This window comes from Antennarius striatus, chromosome 6 (assembly GCF_040054535.1).
Source record: "Antennarius striatus isolate MH-2024 chromosome 6, ASM4005453v1, whole genome shotgun sequence".
Lineage (NCBI taxonomy): Eukaryota > Metazoa > Chordata > Actinopteri > Lophiiformes > Antennariidae > Antennarius > Antennarius striatus.
Genome location: NC_090781.1, coordinates 19,644,259 through 19,663,273, shown reverse-complemented (window position 1 = coordinate 19,663,273; position 19,015 = coordinate 19,644,259). Strand labels below are relative to the sequence as shown.

Genomic DNA, 19,015 nt, shown 5'->3' with positions numbered 1-19,015 from the left:
ACAATCTGATAACAGCTCAGGACAGTCCTTCCGGCGTCATTGAGAAGTCAACATCTGTCAATATCAGAAGTCTGTGACCTTGAGCCCCCCCACCCCACCCACCCCCCCACCCCGTCCTCTCCCAGCAACAGCGGACTTGAGGCGGACGGAGAATTAAGAGGAGTGCATAGAATAAACTGAAGTCATACGACTCAACTATCTTTTCAGCGACAAAAAGCGCGGATCGTTTGGGTAAAGCAGGGGAATAAATCCACCGCGCCTCCAGAATCCCACCGAACCCAAGGCTATGATTTATCGACGTTTTGTGCGTTCCATTCCCGCTGAAGCCAACAAACGCAGTCAACGATGTTAACGCGATTAATCAAGTCACCAAACACCGCTCCAAATGATCCGCATTAACATTTCCAGTGTGAATGTGTTTCATCCGTGCGTCTAGGAGAGACCGACACGCCTCAGCCACTTAACTTTCCTCAGAGAACGCGGTCGGAATTCACTGATTAAAACCGGCGACGCGTTTCTGCGTCTCCGACAGAAAACCCCCCACAGCAAGGAGAGAACAACGCCTGCTTCGAATCCACACACACCGACGGCGTCGGACAGCCTACCTGCGACGGCGTAGGACAAGGACGCACCGACGCTGGACGTGGAGCTTTCGGTCAGACACCTCCAAAACGGCCGTGTGAAGCGGCACATATCAACTCCAACTGCCCATGCTCCGCTTCAAGTTCCCCCACAGAGCGCCAATTGTGTTCATCCTCGTCTGCCGCAGGAAAGAGCGCCACCGCGCGGCTGAAAGCAGCGCGTCAAGACAACAGGTGGATGGAGCGCGATACCGGACCCCCACCCGCACAGTCTGAAGACGTATTCCACATCTTTAAAGTGTGTGATGGATCAGAAAAGCTGTACATAAAATAATAAAGTAAACAGACAAATTAAATACTTGAAAATCAGACATAAATGCAAATTGTTTGATCAAAAAATGTAATCTCGTAAATTATTTTTCATTGAGGCCGAATTTTTGACATTAATAATAATTATAGTAATAATTATATTATTATTATTATTATTATTATTATTATTATTATTATTATTATGTGAAAATTAAACTAAATAATAATAGTAAAAATATATGGGATTGTCAATAGGCCATTTTTTTCAGTAAATGTCACTCATTTTATAATACTTTTAAAAAAACAAAACAAAACACACATTTATTGAGCGTGTAACTGCCGCTGCCGCCATGTGATCAGCAGGTGGAGGCATTTCCCCAGATACCATCTGTTAGACATGAAGCCTGAAAAGACGACTGAAGTTTCCAGGGTGTGAAAAATAATTTTGTCCTCAAACCAAAAGCATGTGATTTTTTTTAGGGCTGCTGGCACAGATCAGCAAAACACAGACAGTTAGAGCATGATGGAGAAATCTAAAAATACTGCACATAAGAATATGACATATGTTGACTATTCCTAACAGTAGAATAAATCCTGTTAAAACAGGAGCGCTTGGATATTGAATCTGACTGACCAAGAGAGAGTGTTAGAAATTGTCTGAAACATTCTTAGACGGTACAACACTGTTTATTTTATGTTGTTTTATTGTTCTTTGTATGTTTTATCATTCATAAGTATGAATAAAAAATTGTACTTCACAAATGACGTCTTTATGGAATTTACTCACGTTTTATACCGCATTGAGCCTGATATTACACTTTAAGCCACTGAGTGTCTTCATTGGGTGATAATTTTAATGTTTGCTGTGACAGAGATAAGAAGCATCCGGTCTGATAGCAGTGTCAGACTTCCTCGTCTCATGCCTCATAACAGGGCCATTGTGAATTTGGTCCCATCCTTATTTTTATGTGTCAGCTAAAAAATAGCAAAAGATTATGCAAATATTGGTATCGTGGAGATAAATATACAAAGTAAAAAACAAAAACTGTGCTGGTTTCGAAGTCAAATAGCAGTCAGCTGCTGACAACAGAGACAATCTGTGTTGGGATACCATGTAAACCAGAAGTGTGTGGCTACCTAATTGGGCATAATCCAACCGAGACCAATAGAGGGCTGCACACAGCTCCGTTTTCTCTGATGTGAACCGTTTGTTAGTGGCCACTTGTGATGTCGTTGATGGAGCAAAAATGGCATGTTGTCTTTTCTAACATGAAAGAACACATGTAGATAGATACAAAGATATTTACAGGAGCAAACTGTTTTTTTTTAAAGGGTAAGGGATTATTTGCTTCTGTGTTTAATTGGCTGTGTCATGTGGAATAGCGATGGTACATTATATCTCCAGGTTTACTGGGCATACATTGCTCTATTTTAACTAGATATTGGGATTTTGCTGTTAATTTTGAGGTTTTGGCTCGTTCACCTCCCTCCGTGTCTTCAATTAGAGGCCTAACTGCATGTAAATAAGTGGAAGTCACTAAAATGAACTATAATATCAAAAACTATAACAGGGTTTGTACGTGAGCAGTGAATAGTGCCAGTTAGTAGTGCCATGATCCTGTGGAGAGATCTCCAGCATTGTTGTCATGGTGGGATCCCAGAGGGGCCCAGTCCATGAAAAACAGTACTTGTTGTTGCGTTTGAATTGTGAGGTGAAATCAATTTGTTTGTGTGTGCAGACTGTGTGTCAAAATTAGACCCAGACATTGAAGACAATGGTGCTGTTGTGCATGAGAATCAGCAGAAAGGGGATGGCGTCAGTATGTTTCCACACTGACTATCATGAATTGTTTAAGTCATGTAAGCCTTGAAAAAATCCTTGCATGTTCAGACACGCTTGTTTTTTTTAAAATAAATACATCAGTCCTTTAATATTCGTGGTAGGGAAATTCATTTTTTTCCCCACACGTATATAAATATATCGTGCAGGCCTGCACACACACACACACACACACACACACACACACACACACACACACACACACACACACACACACACACACGGGGCCTGTGGGTATGCAGATAATGGGAGGTAGAGTGGGGGGCAGCTCTCATTTGTAAGGAGAAGGTGCCTTTCTCAGGGGCACCTCGGCAGTACTCAGGAAGTGAACTAGCAGCGCCCAGACACCAAGACTTGGTGGTCTGAGCTACTGCCACACCATTACAACTGCTCTGTTTCGGAGGGTTATTTCTAGATCACAATTCCAAAAAAAAAATTAAATATTGAGTGAAATTGAAAGGAAGCCTGTGGTAAATGTGATTAAATGAGTCCTCCCAAAAAATTGGAATCCTGCTTTAAATAAGAAATCCAGACTAACATGGAAACAGGTGAGTAATTGCTTTGGATATTGTTTATCTGGATTGAATGGTTGCTGACACCATATTGTGGTATACTGTTACTTTTAAATACATGCTTAACGTCATTCATACGAAATTTCAATCTGATCAACACAGTAAATAGTGACAAACTCACAGATTTTAAATGTAATCATTCACAAATTTGTATGAAATCAACCTAAATTCTTATTCTTATTCAGATTACACAACCTGTGTCCCCACCATTGACTGTAGCACTAATCCTCCATGTCATCCTTGGATGACACAACCTCTGGTAATGTGGAACGGCGGCCTGATGCCAACTGTCTCTGTGCAGGATGTTGATGCTGCTGCACTTATTATCGCAAACCAAACATGTGTTCGATGTGGTTCAGGTCAGCGGCCAAAACAGAACCAAGAAACTGGGCACAGCTTGTTGTTAGGTCACCAGGTTTGAAGTTTGTCACACCTCAGGCATTAAAGAGGCCCCGGTCAGTCCTGATAGGGAGCCTTTGGCTATAGTTAACCAGGGTGTGGACCGACTGTTGTTTTCTGTCCTATGGGTATGTGATGCTGGTGTTGACACCCATTACAGAATGGTGGGCAAATACTTCCCCCATGACTTGTTCAATGTCCATACCATAGTGTTCCAGCTGTTGCATTTCCTGTATTTCTAGCCTTTTCACAAGGGGTGTGTCGCTAAACAGGTTTTTTTTAGTAGAATCCATACATTGTGAAAAGTCAAGAATAAGCTGTGTTTGTAAATCCCTTCAGTGTAATTGTATTATTCTATTTTCAAGTTATGTTCTGCTTTAAATACCCTGCTTTTAGAAAAAAAATAGTTCAGATGACAAATTTTTTGCAGTTATTCAGTAAATCATTACAGGATTACAACAAATCTTTGTCAGAGGACGACGCGCTGCTGTTTGATCGACCACTCCAACAACCAATCAAAACAGATCTTCTACTCTGTGGGCGGGGTTACAGAAAGTTAGGAGTTGCTGGGAGGCGGGACTTCCTTCGGTGTAACAGTGGTGGATGGCAGGCAGCTGCTGCGCTGACACGTAACTGAAGTTAAAGGAGCTCCGGAGGCCTCCTCGGGGACTGGAGCCGTCACTTTTCCATTAAGCGTGTTTGCATTGAAAAGCTAAAGGTTGCAAAAGGGAGGCAGGACTCGTCTTTCTCGTTTCAATCCGTGTCTCAACACCCATGAGTTTGAGGTGAAGTCAAGCGAAAACTATGAGCGGCGACTTTTGAAGTGGCAGGGACGCGTCGCAGGGACTATGTCTTCATCGGTAAACATGAACATATAACTCCTGTTTCTGCATGGGAATGTTCGAGTAGTGCTGGGAGAGGGTGTCCTTAATTTTTTTCCACCTGGAGGTAAAAAGTTGAGTCGGAAGTTTCCGGAGGCTGTGTCGGGGTTTTCTCACTCTCACGGCGGGGAGGGGAGCCGAAGCAACATGGGGACCGGGGTCTGCTCGCGGAGGCAACGTAAGATCTTCACATGTCTCCTCCTCATCTCGGCTGTCTGCGGGGTTTTCTATGGAGGGATGATCTCCTATGAGATGCAAAAGCAGCTCAAGAGGACAGAGGCGATGGCACTGAAGTACCAGCAACACCAAGAGTCCCTGTCGGCGCAGCTCCAAGGTAAACACAGCGGAGGTGATGTGATTGAAGGCTCCCTGATCAGGTGACAGCCGCGGGGCGAATGTCACACCAGACTCCCCCTACAAAACCCCCCACTTTATTGTTTTCGTGCTTCGTGTCCATCGGTTCCACTTTTTGAAATATTTTGACTTCTTAATGTGATTCATGAAGAACTGTACTTCAATTCGGCTTGTAGGCAGCACCTCCAAACCCTCAGACTTTACTTCTGTTAGCCTAAACAAAAAAGCCCAGTGGGTGGCAGTGGCACATTTGGAGTTTTTATGGGTGGGTCTTGGGATGAGGAAAAAGGGGTTATCGTTTTAGGCAGTTTTTGGTATGGCCTGGATCTCTTCAGAATTGTGAGATATGGCATGGTTTATTCATTTTTTATATTTTAAAGAAAGGGCCAGTCAGAATATAATTACCAACGCATGTATAACTAATGCAGAAAGTAATCTGATTTACTCCTGAACCACTGTATAAAGAGGGACTGCCTATGAAGCAGTTGAGATAATGAAGCCTCAGGTTCAAGAAGATGAATCTCATGCTATTGTCAAGATTAATAATTATGTTATGGAAAACTATTATGTTAGTTGATAACTCCAACTCTTAATAATAATTGGATGATTGACAATGTCATGGTTTTCTTTCCATGTCAAGAAAGTGTTGTAAAGTCTTCATCATGTTATCAGCTTAGTGCATGGGTGACCAAGAACTCATTTTCTCTGTAACTCATGTCATTTTTCAGTGAGGGCTGATACCACTTGATGCTGTTTAGGATTTATGATGATGATGATGATCGTGATAATGCAATAATGTCCACCCTAGTGACTGAAATACAACTAGGCCATCAAAACTCATAGTCGTTAACTGTAGTAACCCCTGTGCATTCCCTAAGTCGAGATTTATGGATTTTATAAACCTGATTGGTTAAAGTCACCAGTTATTTAATCAGCATAAGTCATCATTTAAACAGGTTTATATTTAGATTTTATGTCTGAAACCTTCAGTATTAGCCAACTGCTTGGATAGTGTTTGAATGCCCTCACTCAGTCTTGACTTAAGGATTTACTCCCTCCATGTAAACACATTTATAAGTCAGACTGCGCTATGCTTCCAGGATGTCTTTCTTTGTGTTGTGCAGCTAGCGGCAGTCAGACGGTCTACTCCGCCCTGTTCAGTTTGTTCAGAACAGGTGTCCGCATGTAGGTATCAGATCGTGTGTCAGATACTCACGGATCCGGACCTGTTTGTTTAATAAATTGTTGTTAATCCATAAATTCATTCACATACTAAAAAGGCACGCCTAACTAAAATAAAATCTCTCCTGTTGGTTTAAAGCTCAATATATTAATCAAATTAAATTCTTCAAACCATATTTGACTAATCTTAGCGTATGAGATTGAGCGAGGACTGCTGTTAGTCTTCGTCAGGCGGAAAATGTTGGTGTAAATGTTACCACCTCCACCAAGTTAATTTTAACCCTTCACACAAAATGAAAGAAAAGTTTTTGATCTTTCCTTTTAGTTTTGACTTTGCATGGACGAATCGATGTTGGATAGTAAACGTATAAACTGACGGCGCAACCACTCGGAAGCGATTTGACAGGTGCTGTCTGGAAAGGAAAATCAGTATCAGTGGGGTCGTAGGCATACCTGCATGTCAGGTTGGTTAACGTGTTCTGAGAGGCAACCTGATTGCTGCGAGAACAAGACGAGCTGGATTTCCTTAAGGTTTTTGTCAAAGGCAGCAATCCCACACCTCAGTCACCATGATGGTTTTTATTATATGCTTCCATTCTGATGTTTTTAAATCTTTTTATTGCTTCCATCACCTCCAGTTTTTATGGTGGTCATTTCTTGGAAATGTCTTGACTTTGTCTGGGCTTTGGTGCAATACAGATAAAAATTTCAACTGACTTGACTAAATTTATGGGCTCATGACTCTCTTTCTCACATACGTTTTGTTGAATGGACCCATTTCCTGTTTTCTTTTTCTCTTGTCTTTGCCCTCCTCATTTTTTTTTGCTTAGTCTTTGTTTTGCTTCCACATTCTCAACTCCTAAGAATTCTCCTTTTTAGTTTTGCAGTACTCATTCAGTTATCTGAAGGTTTGCAAATCTCACAGTTTGTCCTGGAATCTGTCGGGTTGGTGTTCTGAAGAAGAAAGGGACATATCATTAGTTACCCCAGCCCCCAGGTCAACCCCCCCTCCCCCCAACCGAGTTTAAAAAATGGCACCTAATTCCTTCAGGGCACCTCTTAGCATTTGAAATCAAGCCATTAGTGTTACTGACAGTGACGGGATGCTATCTAACAGTGGATCTGGATCTATTTTCCTGAGTCATGTCTAATAAATACATGAAATTCGATTGAATGACTGACTCAGCATTGTCTCAGCGACATATTGGCGGGGGGGTGTGTTGTTTGCACCCACCTCCCTGTAGGAGGAGGAGTCTCCATCACAAATTCTTTCAGTGTCATTGAACCGGACTCAGAGACTGGATTCTTGGTTTCATTATTTCTGTTGGGGGGGGGGGGGGTCATTCACTGCATTCACAGTCTGGATGAATAGATATTCCTACAGGTGTATCTGTGTTTCCTTTTCGTTCAACTTGACCCAACAAAACTAAACTAAACTACCTGTGTGTTTTTCCTCTCCGTCTCTCTTCTTCCATTTCTTCCCTCTCTTTCCATCGACCTGTTCTTCAATGTTCAGTTGTGTACGAGCATCGCTCCAGACTGGAAAAGTCGCTTCAGAAGGAGAGGTTAGAGCACAAAAAGGCCAAAGAAGGTGGGAGAAATAACAACAGCGCTCAATTCTGACTCTTGGGGTATATTCTTCTGTTCAAGTGGGAAGTTAGAAATTTACCTTATCTGGAAAGTATTATTACACGAATGGTATTCATGACATTACAAGTCAAGTTTCTTAAAAGGCATGTGCTTCATATTAATGTACTGTAAGTCAATAAAATATTTTTGTAATTTTTCTCTCTCAGATTTAATTATTTCACAACAATTTTCCATTTAATTCCTGAACATGAGTTTAATCTTTAAAAGAAATAAAATAGATTCTCTCATCTTATTTCTGCTTTCTAGATTTTCTGGCACATAAAATGGAAACACAACAGTCTCTCAACAAGGAAAAGGTACTTTCTCCACATAATTACTACCTCGCTTTTTTTTAACATAGCCTTTAACTGATGTCTTATGACAACAAATTTGCTTATGCTGCTTTTTTAAATTGTGAAGACTAGAAGGATGCTGTCAGATGTGATTCAAGTCTTCACAAGACCGAAGAACAAAGTTGTTCATTAGAGTTTGTTTTTTTTGTCTCGTGCTCCAACAGCAAGAGTCCATCAGCAGATACAATTCACTTCGAGTGCAACACCAGATGCTAAAGGTAGAGACAAGCATCACACCCCACCACTCACACAAACTCGCACAAACTTAACATACAAATTTCTTTATTCTTAATTGTTAACTTTTGGGGTAATAATTTAGGACAAAATGCCTTTTATGAAATAAAAGTACAAACTTTGGACTTATCTCCCTCAGAATCAGCACGAGGACTTGAAGAAGCAGTACTACGGGCTGCAGGACCAGCACGAATCCGAGAGCAAGGACAATAACCGGCTGCTGGACGAGCACAGGGAGCGCTACGAGAAGCTCCAGCAGGTCAAGCAGGTGGAAATCACTGAAATGAAAGGTACGGACTTGTATGGTTGTATGGTTCCACCCCCATACACCGGTTCATTGTCAAAGGCTCTGCGTGTCTGTGGAGGTTCTCCGTCCTCCAGGTCACATCCGTCTGTCTTTGTCTCCATCTTCTGTCTTAATGACATGCTGCATGAATAAAAACATCATAATGCTTACACATTCCTGATTACTCAGGCATTATAAAACATATTTTAAGGTATATTTTCTATACTAAGGTTCTTTATGCACACAACTGCATGTAGTTGAAAACGATAGTAAAGAATCTTTTTTAGATGTTTGCCATCTGTTAATGGTATTAATATTTATGATGGCAGATAATATATATAACCTGAGGGAGGAAAACAAGCAGCTGAGAAAAGCCCACCATGACATTCACATGCAGCTGCAGGACTCACAGGTGAGAAGGAATCTATTCTGGTGCTTTTGTTCATCTCCATCTCGTGCAAAGAGGCAATAGTGGTACGAGCTACCTGTAATGACTCACTTGTGAAAATGCAGTGGAAACATTGGAGGTTTAAAGCCTACATCAAAGCTGTTTGGTTTTCCTTTCTGCGTTCAGGTTCGCCATCAGGACCTGAAGGCAGCTCACGATCAGCTCACACTGACGCTGGAAGACCACAAGAGTGCGCTGGCTGCTGCTCAGGTGAGAGAGGGGAAGCTTCACTGCTGACGAGTGGAACAACATTATTATCTGGAAACGTCCTTCCTCTCCTTTGTTTCACTTGTTTCTGCCTTGAGCAACAGCATCGTTGTCTTAAGCTGTGGGGCACCCCCCCCCCCAACCATTATTAAATTCAGATTTGTGGAACTCTAATTAATCTGTCTGGTAGAAGTCCCATAATTTTTTAATCACCTGATTGAGTTGCTTGTGATGAGAATTATCTTTTTTTTTACCATGTTCTCAATGAAGAAATGCACCCATGCATGTCATAGTGTTTTATATTTTTCTGAAATATCCCTATTAGTTCCTGTGTTGTTTTGTGTCTCCCTCTAGGTGCAAATGGAGGAATACAAGCAGCTGAAGGATTCCCTGAGCAGGACATCCAATCAGAGACAGCCTGAGCCACACCCTCCTTCTGAGAAGCTGCAGGCCATTGCCGTAGAGCCCGTAGCGCCCATAGTGCCGCAGATCCAGAAATACAAAGTATCAGAACATCCACTTAAAGTAAATCCTGATCATCAGCTCATAAAGTCTAAGGTAACGTTGGATTAATATCAAGATGGAAGCTGGACTCTAAATACGGCAACTCATTAATATCATTATTTCTGATGATGGCCTTGCCCTTAGGTGGACCATCAAGAGGAGGATAAGTTCCACCAAACCTTAACAGACAAAGACGAAGATGGAGAGGGGGAGGCTGAGAGGAAGAGGGAGCTGGCGGAGGAGGAGATGGCTCAAGCAGGCCAGCCTCAGAAGCTGGAGGAGGACCCGGACCAACCACAGGACGAGCAGGAGTTGCAGGAAGAGGAGGAGGAGGAGCCAGAAGAAGAACAGCCAGACCAGAACGCACTGGATCAAGTGAGGCAGCAGCCACAGCCAATCAGAAATAGCTTAGACTGGTTCATCCAAGGGGGGCACGATGAGGTGCTTGGGGGGAAGGGGGAGCTCACACACACACACACACACACACACACACACACTCACACACGCGCACACATACACACACACACACACACCAAGGAAAGTGCGTGGCACTTGCATATTATTTCATGATCTTTAGCTTTATTCCCATTGGATGAAGGATGAATTCTAGCCTTTCCTCAGTATTTATGTATTTGATTACCAATGCTAATTATGTGTTGTTGTTTTTTTATGTTGTAATATTAATGTTTAATTTCCCTTTGGGATTATTAAAATAATCTTCATCTCCATTAATCTCCATACAAAATTGTACCTCCTCTTCTAATTCAGCATCAACTCTGCCTGTTGGATTAACCCTAAAGTTGATCTCCCCTTTTTCCATCCACCTATCTTCTGAAAGGGCCTCCATCCAGCGCTGGTGGCGCAGCGGGAGGCGCGAGCCCACGTAGAGCGCGTAAAGTCAGCCTACGAGCAGCAGCAAGAGCAGCAGCGCCTGGAGGCCCAGCAGGCCGAGGAGCGCAGGCAGATCCAGATGCGTCAAGAAGCCCTGAAGGCCCAGAGAGACAGGGTGCTAAAAGAGAGGGAGCAGAGGCTGAGGGATGAGCACGAGAGGGAGCAGCGGCAGCACAGGGAGGCCGACAGGCGGGAGCAGTTGATGAAAGAGGAGCAGCAGAGGTCAGTTTTCAAATAAGGAATGCAAGTGTTAGTTGTTTCTGTTATTTTGCTCCATAAATAACAGGGATGGCGTGGCTTTTATCTGGCCTGTGCTCCTCTGACTGTCTTCTATTTTTAGGAAGAAGATCGAGTACGAGAACATCGACAATGATATAGTTCAGGGAGAGGACGATCGTCACACTGACGATGAAGAAGGTGAGACAAAAAAGATCTCCTCTGAAAACCTCTGGATTGGCCGTCAGACGTTAAAAGAACGGCAAACGTTACAATGTAGTAGCGAGTTGGCCCTGATTGTGTTGTGTGTCTTAACAGAAAGAGACGTTCACATGCTGCACGAGGAAGAGGAGCACAAAGGGGGGCATAAAGCGTTGGTGCATCATCAGGTGACTTACTACTCCCTTCATCTGCTCACATACCTGTGCTCTTTATCGATCTGTTCCACCTCATTCCAGCACTTGTCATCCTCTCCAGCTGGAACACATCCATTCATTCATCCGTCACTCAATGCGGCACACTGATCTTCTTTGGTGATGTATCAACAGTTGTCTTATTTCCATCTGATCTGTTCTTTTCCAGGGTGCAGATGGCGAGTTAGACCCCGAGGACGACCCCAACAACCAGGGAGAGGACGAGTTCGAAGAGGCCGAGGAGGACCAGTCCCACCAGAGGGTACCAGAGGAAGAAGGGGTGGCCGTGAAAGAAGAGCCAGTAGCGCAAGCCCAGCACAGAAACACACACCTGGGGCCCAGACAGTCTGTTGTGGGGGAGGAAATGGTGGTGAGTGGAAGAAGACGTGACCACATACAGAAACTAGAGCAGGAGGACGGATGATTACTAACCTGAAACCTCAGAATCCAAAGAAAACTAACATCTCCAAATGTGTGTGTGTTTTTAGATGGCTGGAAACCCAGATCAACAGGAAGACACACTGGATGACCAGTACCAGGAGGACGTGGAGGATGAGGTATGTGACATGTGTCCCGAAGGCCACAGCTTATAATACTGATGATGCGTGTACAGGATACCGACCCGGATGTTCGTCATGACTCACCTTTCTTTTTATTGTAAACACACTTATACACATCCCTTTTGTGAAATTTCCTTTTTTTTTCATCAAAAACTAATATTTTCTGAAGCTTATCTAAAAAAAAAGTCAGTGTCTTGCACACATGTCATCCATATACTGAAGATGATTTTCTAAACATTTTCAGAATAACATTTTGAAAAAAGCAAGTTTAAAACTGTAAAAAAAATATTTTTTTTAATTCAATCACTCTTAATTTACTCCTGAAATAATATTGATATAATTTTTGTCTTCACGTCTGGGTCCTGAAGGCTCAGGAGGACATCGGTGGCCAGAAGACTGAGGAAGAGATGGAAGATGAAGGAGAGGATCCATATAATGAGGAGAACATCGATCAGGTGGGTTGAGGGGTTTGTAACCTATTTTTTTTCCTCAAGGTATCAAACTCTCTTTACAGATTTTAGCTGTAGGAGGTACAATGTTTCCAGGATGCCTGTCCTGTATTCCTTATACATTTTTGGCCTCGAGTGAAGAATGTCAACAATACTTCTGGCACAAATCACACATTAACGTGTAACAGGATAGAATAATGAAGCGACAACCCGACATGTCACAGTCCGGCCCCGCTGTGACATCTTAATGTTCCGCAAATCATTTCCCAGCCAGTTATTGAACACCATAACTCAGGAACAAAAGGGAAGATTGGGATCGTATTTCACGTCCGTCGGACATGGAATAGGCGACACTAATCTCAAGCGTTTATCTTGAAACTGGTTCCTGTGTAAATCTCCTGTGGAACTCATAGATTCTGCAGATGAAAAATAGGTTTTGATATCAAATGGGCAGCTCATGTTTGTAATTTGTTGTATTGGCAACACAGATGTTGTCAGTGTTTGGGTGTGTGTGTGTGTGTATTTGTTTTGCTCTTGTAATTTGAAACATGGTTGTGTGTGTTCCAGCCAATGAGGGCGATCAGGTGTCGAGTCTGTTGTAGTTTCATGTTACGACCCGAGCCTGGTTGATTTCATCCAGGAAATATGTTTGAATTTAAGGAGAAAAACATTTTTAGGATATTGAAATCAATGTTATTAATTTCTTCCTAAATCACCAGAACCATGTTCGGCGTGTATCCTGTAAATGTCAAATAAATAATAGAAATATCAAGGGATATAACAACAGTCAGAATGCCTACCACCAACATTTTACCGTTAATCATAACTGGGTCCAGATCCTGAGATTTCAATCATAAATTTAGAAGAAGGTTTATAAAAAGGAAAATTATCTAAAATTTCCATAAAAAGTTCACTAAGTAGTTTTGTTTTTGCTTGTGATTTTCCCCCAGGGTGAAATCAAAAACCAGGAGAGACCAAGAATGGAAGCAGACCACCACAAAAAGGCTGAGAATAACGAGGAAGATAATTATGAAGATGAAGAAGAGGAGGCAGACAATGAAGCTGCCGACCACAAGGGAGCCAATCGGAGGGCAGAGATGTGATGGATGCAGACTTTGTCCGATTGCGGGGCTTTTTCAGCTCTTTGTGGAGCCCGTTGGGTTTTTTTCACCCTCGTTTTCCCAAAGGAATATAATCATCCATTCATCAGAATTCCAGACAGGAATTTTGGGATATTGTTCCAAACGCTGTTGGGATGGAACTGAACAGCCTGCACAGCGGAAAAGGGTGGAATCTGGTGAAGTGGGATGTATACTGTATGTTTTTATTCATTTGTTTTACTCGATCTGTTTTCTGATATCAGGAAGGCAGAGAATGTATTTTCATTCCTTGTCGAGAAGCTGAGATTCATGACACTTTTTTTTTTAAAGGATTTATATGTAATTGGATTCTTGTTAAAGCTCCAACTTTTACAGATTGCATCTTGTCATTTCTATCAAGTCGTTCTATGTTATTTATTGTTGATTGCAACAAGTCTGACAATCATGAAATGGGGTAGTGTTTCCTTTCGTTTCTCTAAACTGTTTCATTCTTGAAGCTTTTTTCACGAGGGAGTATTGCCCCGGATTATTTCTTCAAAAATACCAAAAGAGACATTTCTGGTAAAGGCTCTCTGTGCTTAGAGTTTCTTGGTGACATGCCTTTTCCATCCTTGGAAACCTGTGAGCGTGTGCTCGACCTCTCGCCTGTTGCCGAAGCCTTAAATCCAGGACTCCTTGTTTTTGTAGTAAAATAAATAACTGCATAAATTTGTACATTTTTAAACTCGTTATATTTGAAAAGTGAAATTTGGATTCCTCGGTGGTTGAGTCTGGAATAAAGACATCAATGGTCAACTGGAGGCGTCCTTGAACATTCATTCATAGAAGTTATCCACTGTTTACATTAAATGTTTACCTCAGAGTGAAGTTTTATTATTTTTATATTTCATTCACTGCCTGAAAATTTCTTAAATCTCTTATGAACTGGAGGTGAAACTGTTGTTTAAACCTAACCCCCTGATTTGGCAAAGAAATAATATTCACGTTTGTTTTTACACAAATCATGTGCGCTGTTGAACCGTGAACCCAGCCGACTCTCCAAACGAGAATGCTCCTGGGAAATGAACCGACAGATCAAGACGCAAAAGAAATGAAATGAGAGACTGAAATTAACGTTTGTCCCCTCGATCAAATCATTCCTCGTCTTCTCGGTCTCCATTCCCACTACGACTCTCAGTTCCCCTGATTTCTCCTGCCATCATCCACCCCCTCACCCCCCGTGAGAATGTCGATCTCCCCCGAAGGGACCATGGGATGGAGCAGGAGCAGCAGGTGTCTCATTACTGCACTAATAGCCGACTAAAGGCAGGAGGACACACACGTACAGTTCTTATTGTGGCGACGCAAACTCCTCCACATCCCCCACATTCTCGCGGTCTGTTGGTTCATCCTTCACGGTTGAATTACCGGGCGTGAATAATTCCAATGAGCCGATCCCTGGAGTCGAGATGCATGCCCGCGTGTCTGCAAGCGATTCCCTAAGTCTTCCATTTCCATTTTAACACATGGCGAGGTTTGCTTGAAAGCTAGAGATTCAAGATATGGAAATGCATTTTCCCATTTCACTTCTTTTTTTTGCAGGAAAATCAAGTCAAGCTCTGTTCCTATTGGATGAGATGATGGTACGAGACCCACCTGATATCTTCTTGAAGTAATATGGCAGCATCCATGCATTCTATCTTCTGTCGTGTCAAACAATAAGGCTTCAAGCCTTGACAGTCAAAGGTTGTCATGACTACACACGAAATTCTCCAGACTCACCATGCTGTTAAAAAAAACAGAATGAAAATGGATACAGGCGAAGATACTTATTTTAAAATATAAAATGTGTTTTAATATAAAATAATCTCAAAGATATGAGATTATATATATATATACATATCATTTGTATGACATATAAATAACATGGCCTTGGATTACACTATAATTTGACATTTCCTGTGAGTTCAACGCCTTTTATAAAAAAAAATTAAATTCTGGCAGCAGTTGAGACATAGTTTGCGTGGAAAACGAAATCTTTAGTGCAAAGTTGAGCTTTTCAAGAGAAAGGGAAACAAATATGTGTGTGTCCATGGAGGAAAATCATAAAATGTTGCACATCCTGGTGGTTTCTGGGAAGTGAAGTCTTGTGGGCAGGGAGTCCTCTGAAAGTTTAGGGATTCCATCCAAGATCTCCAGCTTTGGCAAACAGAGGAAAACGCTGCATGGAAAAAGAAAATGACAAAACAGAGGGAATGAATGAAAGCAGAAGAAAAGGTCAAACTCAAACTAGCTACTGCCTCTTTAAGTCTTAGTCTTCTCACCGTGCTCGGTAGTCCTGAGTGAAGGTCACCGGATTGCGGCTCAGGCTGAGGGAGCGAAGCGGGCTGTTCCCCAGAGCCCCCAGCCCCCCCAGGGAGCCAATGGCGTTCTCTGAGAGACAGAGGTGCTCCACCGCCGGGAGCTTTGGCAGCTGACGGAAACACACCAGGTGGTTACGCTGTAGGTTTAGCATTCTGCACCTGCACAGAGGTTGTGAGGTTGTTGTCACCCAAAATTACATCCTTCTGAATAACGGAGGTATCCATACTTGGTAGCAGTCGTGATTACGTAATAAAGTCAAAAGTCTATAAAAATGGGAGTTATGAGGATATGACTAAGAAGATATGCATTCTGGGTAGTGTAGTTACCTTGGCAGGCGTACAGAACTCAGATTGGTGAGGGAGTTGTCAACCAGTTGTAGTTTCTCCACTCGAATCAACCTACGGAGAATCCGGAGGAAGTTCTCCTGCTGGAAGGCGTCGCCCAGGTCCTGGTAGGACAGATTTAACTCCTGAGGAGAGGCAGGAGGTCGAAACATCAGGCTCTCCTTTTGTCTGGCATCACTTCCTCCTTAAATCTCAGTCTTTTCTTCCTCCCCTATGTGTGCATCAACATCAGAGACAAACACAATGTTGGCTGACCTACCAGACAGTTTTCCCAGTTCTCTTGCAGTCTCTCCTCCCATCTCTGCCGTTCTCCTTCTCTCCTCCGTCTTCTCTCAAAACAGATGTCATCCCCCTGTCTTTGAAGCAGCTCCTCTTCTGAAGGCCCTTTTTCAGGGCATTGTGAAGAACAAAGGCAAAACTATAGCGAAATCCTCATTATCTAAGAGTAAATATGATTCCTCTTTCTGCTTGAGGGTTTTTTTTTTTGACACGGTGTCTTCATCTGCTAATTTAACAGACTTGTAATCAAAACGACGCAATAATAATAGAGATAATAGAACTTCAATGACTTCTTATTGGTTTGAGATATTGTAGTACTCATATTATTAAATTCAATAGAACTCTATCTGAAATTAAAATTGAAATTATTGGTAAAATTAAAGCTGATTAATTAAATTAAACACAAAAAGCTGTGCAGAAATCTGCCCTCATTTTGTTTCAACTTCTATATAGATAGATAGATAGATAGATAGATAGATATACTTTATTAATCCCGGAGGAAATTGCATATGGTTGCATATAAGCCTGACTGTCATATGCAAAGGTCACACTGGTGATTTGTGTCATAGTGATCCAGACCTTCTCTGACCCTGGGGCAGGTCAGCTGGTCACCTGTGACATCACACTGATCCAGGTGATGCCAAGACACAAACCGGAATCGACTGGATGGAAGCTGAAAGGAAAAAAAATGTGAACGAGATGAAAACTTAATGACGTCACGCGAAAACTGTGTTGCACTGGCAAAGGTTTGAAAACGATAAACCAGAAGATGTGCCCGTTCTAGATGCCAGGTTTGCAGAAAAGTGGTTGCAGAAACCCCCGCTTGTGGTAAATAAATAAATAAACGGTAGCAGGATTCATCCAGTCCTTTTTGTAATCATCAGAGGTTGCAGATTGATTCCAGAGAATTCAGTGTAGATGGTTACATATATAAATATTCTATATATTCCTTCAGGCAGGAGAACAAGAGACACACTAAAGCTCAATCTGCCATAGCTACATTAGAGCAGTGTAAACTTTATTACCCCAGTGTGCAGGTAGTACGCAGCCAAAATCAATGGTCTGTTTTAAACACCATTAACCAATAAGGGTGTCTGTGTTAGCAGGGTGAAAGAGATTGGTTACTTAATCAAACTCCATCGGACCCACAAATGTTCCACCGCCTTCCTCCTCTCTATTTTATCCCTCATTGCTTTCTTTCTTCTCACTCTCCTGCCGATACATATCCATCATCCACAAAATGTAAATGATCACACAGATCTTTCCGCAACATGTATTTTCTGCTCGTGTGTCTTCATCACTCTGCGGGATGAACTAAATGCTTCACCCTACTTGACCTTTTCAACTCCCTCACGTTCATCGAGTTCACCTTTACTCTCTCGGTGTAACTTAAAACCTTTCTGTGTCACCCTAGAGGCCTCTCGACTGTATTTGACCACCCTTCCACACTGAGTGGACAGGTCAGGTCAGGATGGCTGAAACGGAGGGATTGGAAGATGAAAAGGTGGAGGAGAGTAAGAAGCACAAATGCAAGTGACTTCAGCCTGGAGGAAGGCTCACTGATGAAGGTCACGTAGGTGCAGATAAGGATAGAAAACAAATTTAAAGGTGTGTGCATGCGCTTCACTCACAGGCGTGGACAAGAGCCCAGAATCTGGGGTGAGGTCCGGGCAGAGGGGTGTGCGAGCGACCTCAAGGTCAGAGCTCCGTGACGACTGGGATTTGGGGAAACTTCCAGTGAGAGTATTCACACCTGAAGAACTAAGGCAGACGGAGACGGAGGGAGAGAAAGAGTGGCAGCATCACAAAAGAAGAAGAGGAAGAGTATGTTATCACCTCGCTGGTCACCGTCCCTGAAGAGGAGCTGTCGTTTCCTTCGTAATGTAAGCCCTGGTGTGTGCTGAAACCCTGACCACCGGCCGAGTGGGTAGGGTTACAACGAAACGGGTCTGACAATGCAGATTAGGACCCGTTGCCAGGGCAACAGAGGACACCTGAGCAGGTGGTGCTTTTAGTTTATAATAGTCCCTGTATGCAGGGGATAGATGAACACTGCTGCTTCCATAATTGATACCGCCTCCACAGCAATGATTTGCTACCCCGCAAAGGTGGATTATAATGATTGAATTAATAATTCATATAATAAAAGCGAAGGTTATTAACTTGAACTTTAACTACCTTACATATAAAGGCTGATGATGCACACCAGGAAGGATAATGATTGTTTAAATGGGTTTCAGCTCACCTCTCAGACATTTCCCAAGCGTTCGGTGAGAAGCTGTCCTGTGGTTCTTCAGTACCGTGTGAGCAGCTCGGCTGACGCGGCGGCTGTGACCCATGGAGGCCGGTGGGTCTGTTGGTATCCACCGGGAGAAACTTCACCGTCCCGTCCGCTGGACCGGCGCCGACGGAGCTTCTCCGCTGACTCAGGTGGATTTTCCCCCGCCCACATTCAGCAAAGACCCGCCCCTCTTGGTCTCGGATTGGCTATTTTCTTTTTTTAGCCTGATTTTTTTTTGTGTGTGTCTCCAATCACAATTTTCCAATTTAATTAAGGCATTAATCTGACATTTGTGAGAGGCTTTACATAGAAAACACAAAACCTGTACTTTAAGACCCTGGTGATGAATCTGGGTCTAAT

General features: G+C 42.7%; 3 protein-coding genes across 4 annotated transcripts in view; 1 reads left to right on the top strand and 2 right to left on the bottom strand.

The window, feature by feature from the left end:
- Window positions 1-778, bottom strand: part of veph1 (ventricular zone expressed PH domain-containing 1) — a 57,386-nt gene extending 56,608 nt beyond the window's left edge. For both annotated transcript variants that reach the window (XM_068318099.1, XM_068318097.1), the window contains exon 1: window positions 606-778. The gene's annotated coding sequence lies outside the window, so the exon portion shown is untranslated. The remainder of the gene's footprint in view (window positions 1-605) is intronic.
- Window positions 779-4,297: 3,519 nt separating this feature from the next.
- golim4a (golgi integral membrane protein 4a) lies at window positions 4,298-14,203 on the top strand. Its single transcript, XM_068317105.1, has 16 exons — window positions 4,298-4,916; window positions 7,635-7,709; window positions 8,015-8,064; window positions 8,265-8,318; window positions 8,474-8,624; window positions 8,950-9,032; window positions 9,195-9,278; window positions 9,630-9,833; window positions 9,924-10,154; window positions 10,618-10,892; window positions 11,011-11,087; window positions 11,205-11,275; window positions 11,469-11,669; window positions 11,788-11,856; window positions 12,228-12,314; window positions 13,259-14,203. The coding sequence occupies exons 1-16, from the start codon at window positions 4,730-4,732 to the stop codon at window positions 13,409-13,411; spliced, it is 2,052 nt and encodes a 683-aa protein (XP_068173206.1). The 5' UTR covers window positions 4,298-4,729; the 3' UTR covers window positions 13,412-14,203.
- Window positions 14,204-15,356: 1,153 nt separating this feature from the next.
- LOC137596229 (uncharacterized) lies at window positions 15,357-18,728 on the bottom strand. The gene is made up of 7 exons (XM_068316546.1): window positions 18,620-18,728; window positions 18,006-18,135; window positions 16,954-17,047; window positions 16,355-16,479; window positions 16,078-16,220; window positions 15,712-15,909; window positions 15,357-15,608 (listed from the first exon to the last, which is right to left on the bottom strand). The coding sequence occupies exons 1-7, from the start codon at window positions 18,628-18,630 to the stop codon at window positions 15,491-15,493; spliced, it is 819 nt and encodes a 272-aa protein (XP_068172647.1). The 5' UTR covers window positions 18,631-18,728; the 3' UTR covers window positions 15,357-15,490.
- Window positions 18,729-19,015: the final 287 nt, after the last annotated feature.

Coding starts and splice junctions, on each gene's coding strand:
- golim4a (XM_068317105.1), top strand. CDS start 4,730: ATGGGGACCGGGGTCTGCTCGCGGAGGCAACGTAAGATCTTCACATGT. Junction 4,917..7,634: donor CCTGTCGGCGCAGCTCCAAG/GTAAACACAGCG, acceptor TTCAATGTTCAG/TTGTGTACGAGCATCGCTCC. Junction 8,625..8,949: donor GGAAATCACTGAAATGAAAG/GTACGGACTTGT, acceptor TTATGATGGCAG/ATAATATATATAACCTGAGG.
- LOC137596229 (XM_068316546.1), bottom strand. Junction 16,221..16,354: donor AGAACTGGGAAAACTGTCTG/GTAGGTCAGCCA, acceptor GCCTCTCCTCAG/GAGTTAAATCTGTCCTACCA. Junction 15,609..15,711: donor ACTCAGGACTACCGAGCACG/GTGAGAAGACTA, acceptor TTTTCCATGCAG/CGTTTTCCTCTGTTTGCCAA.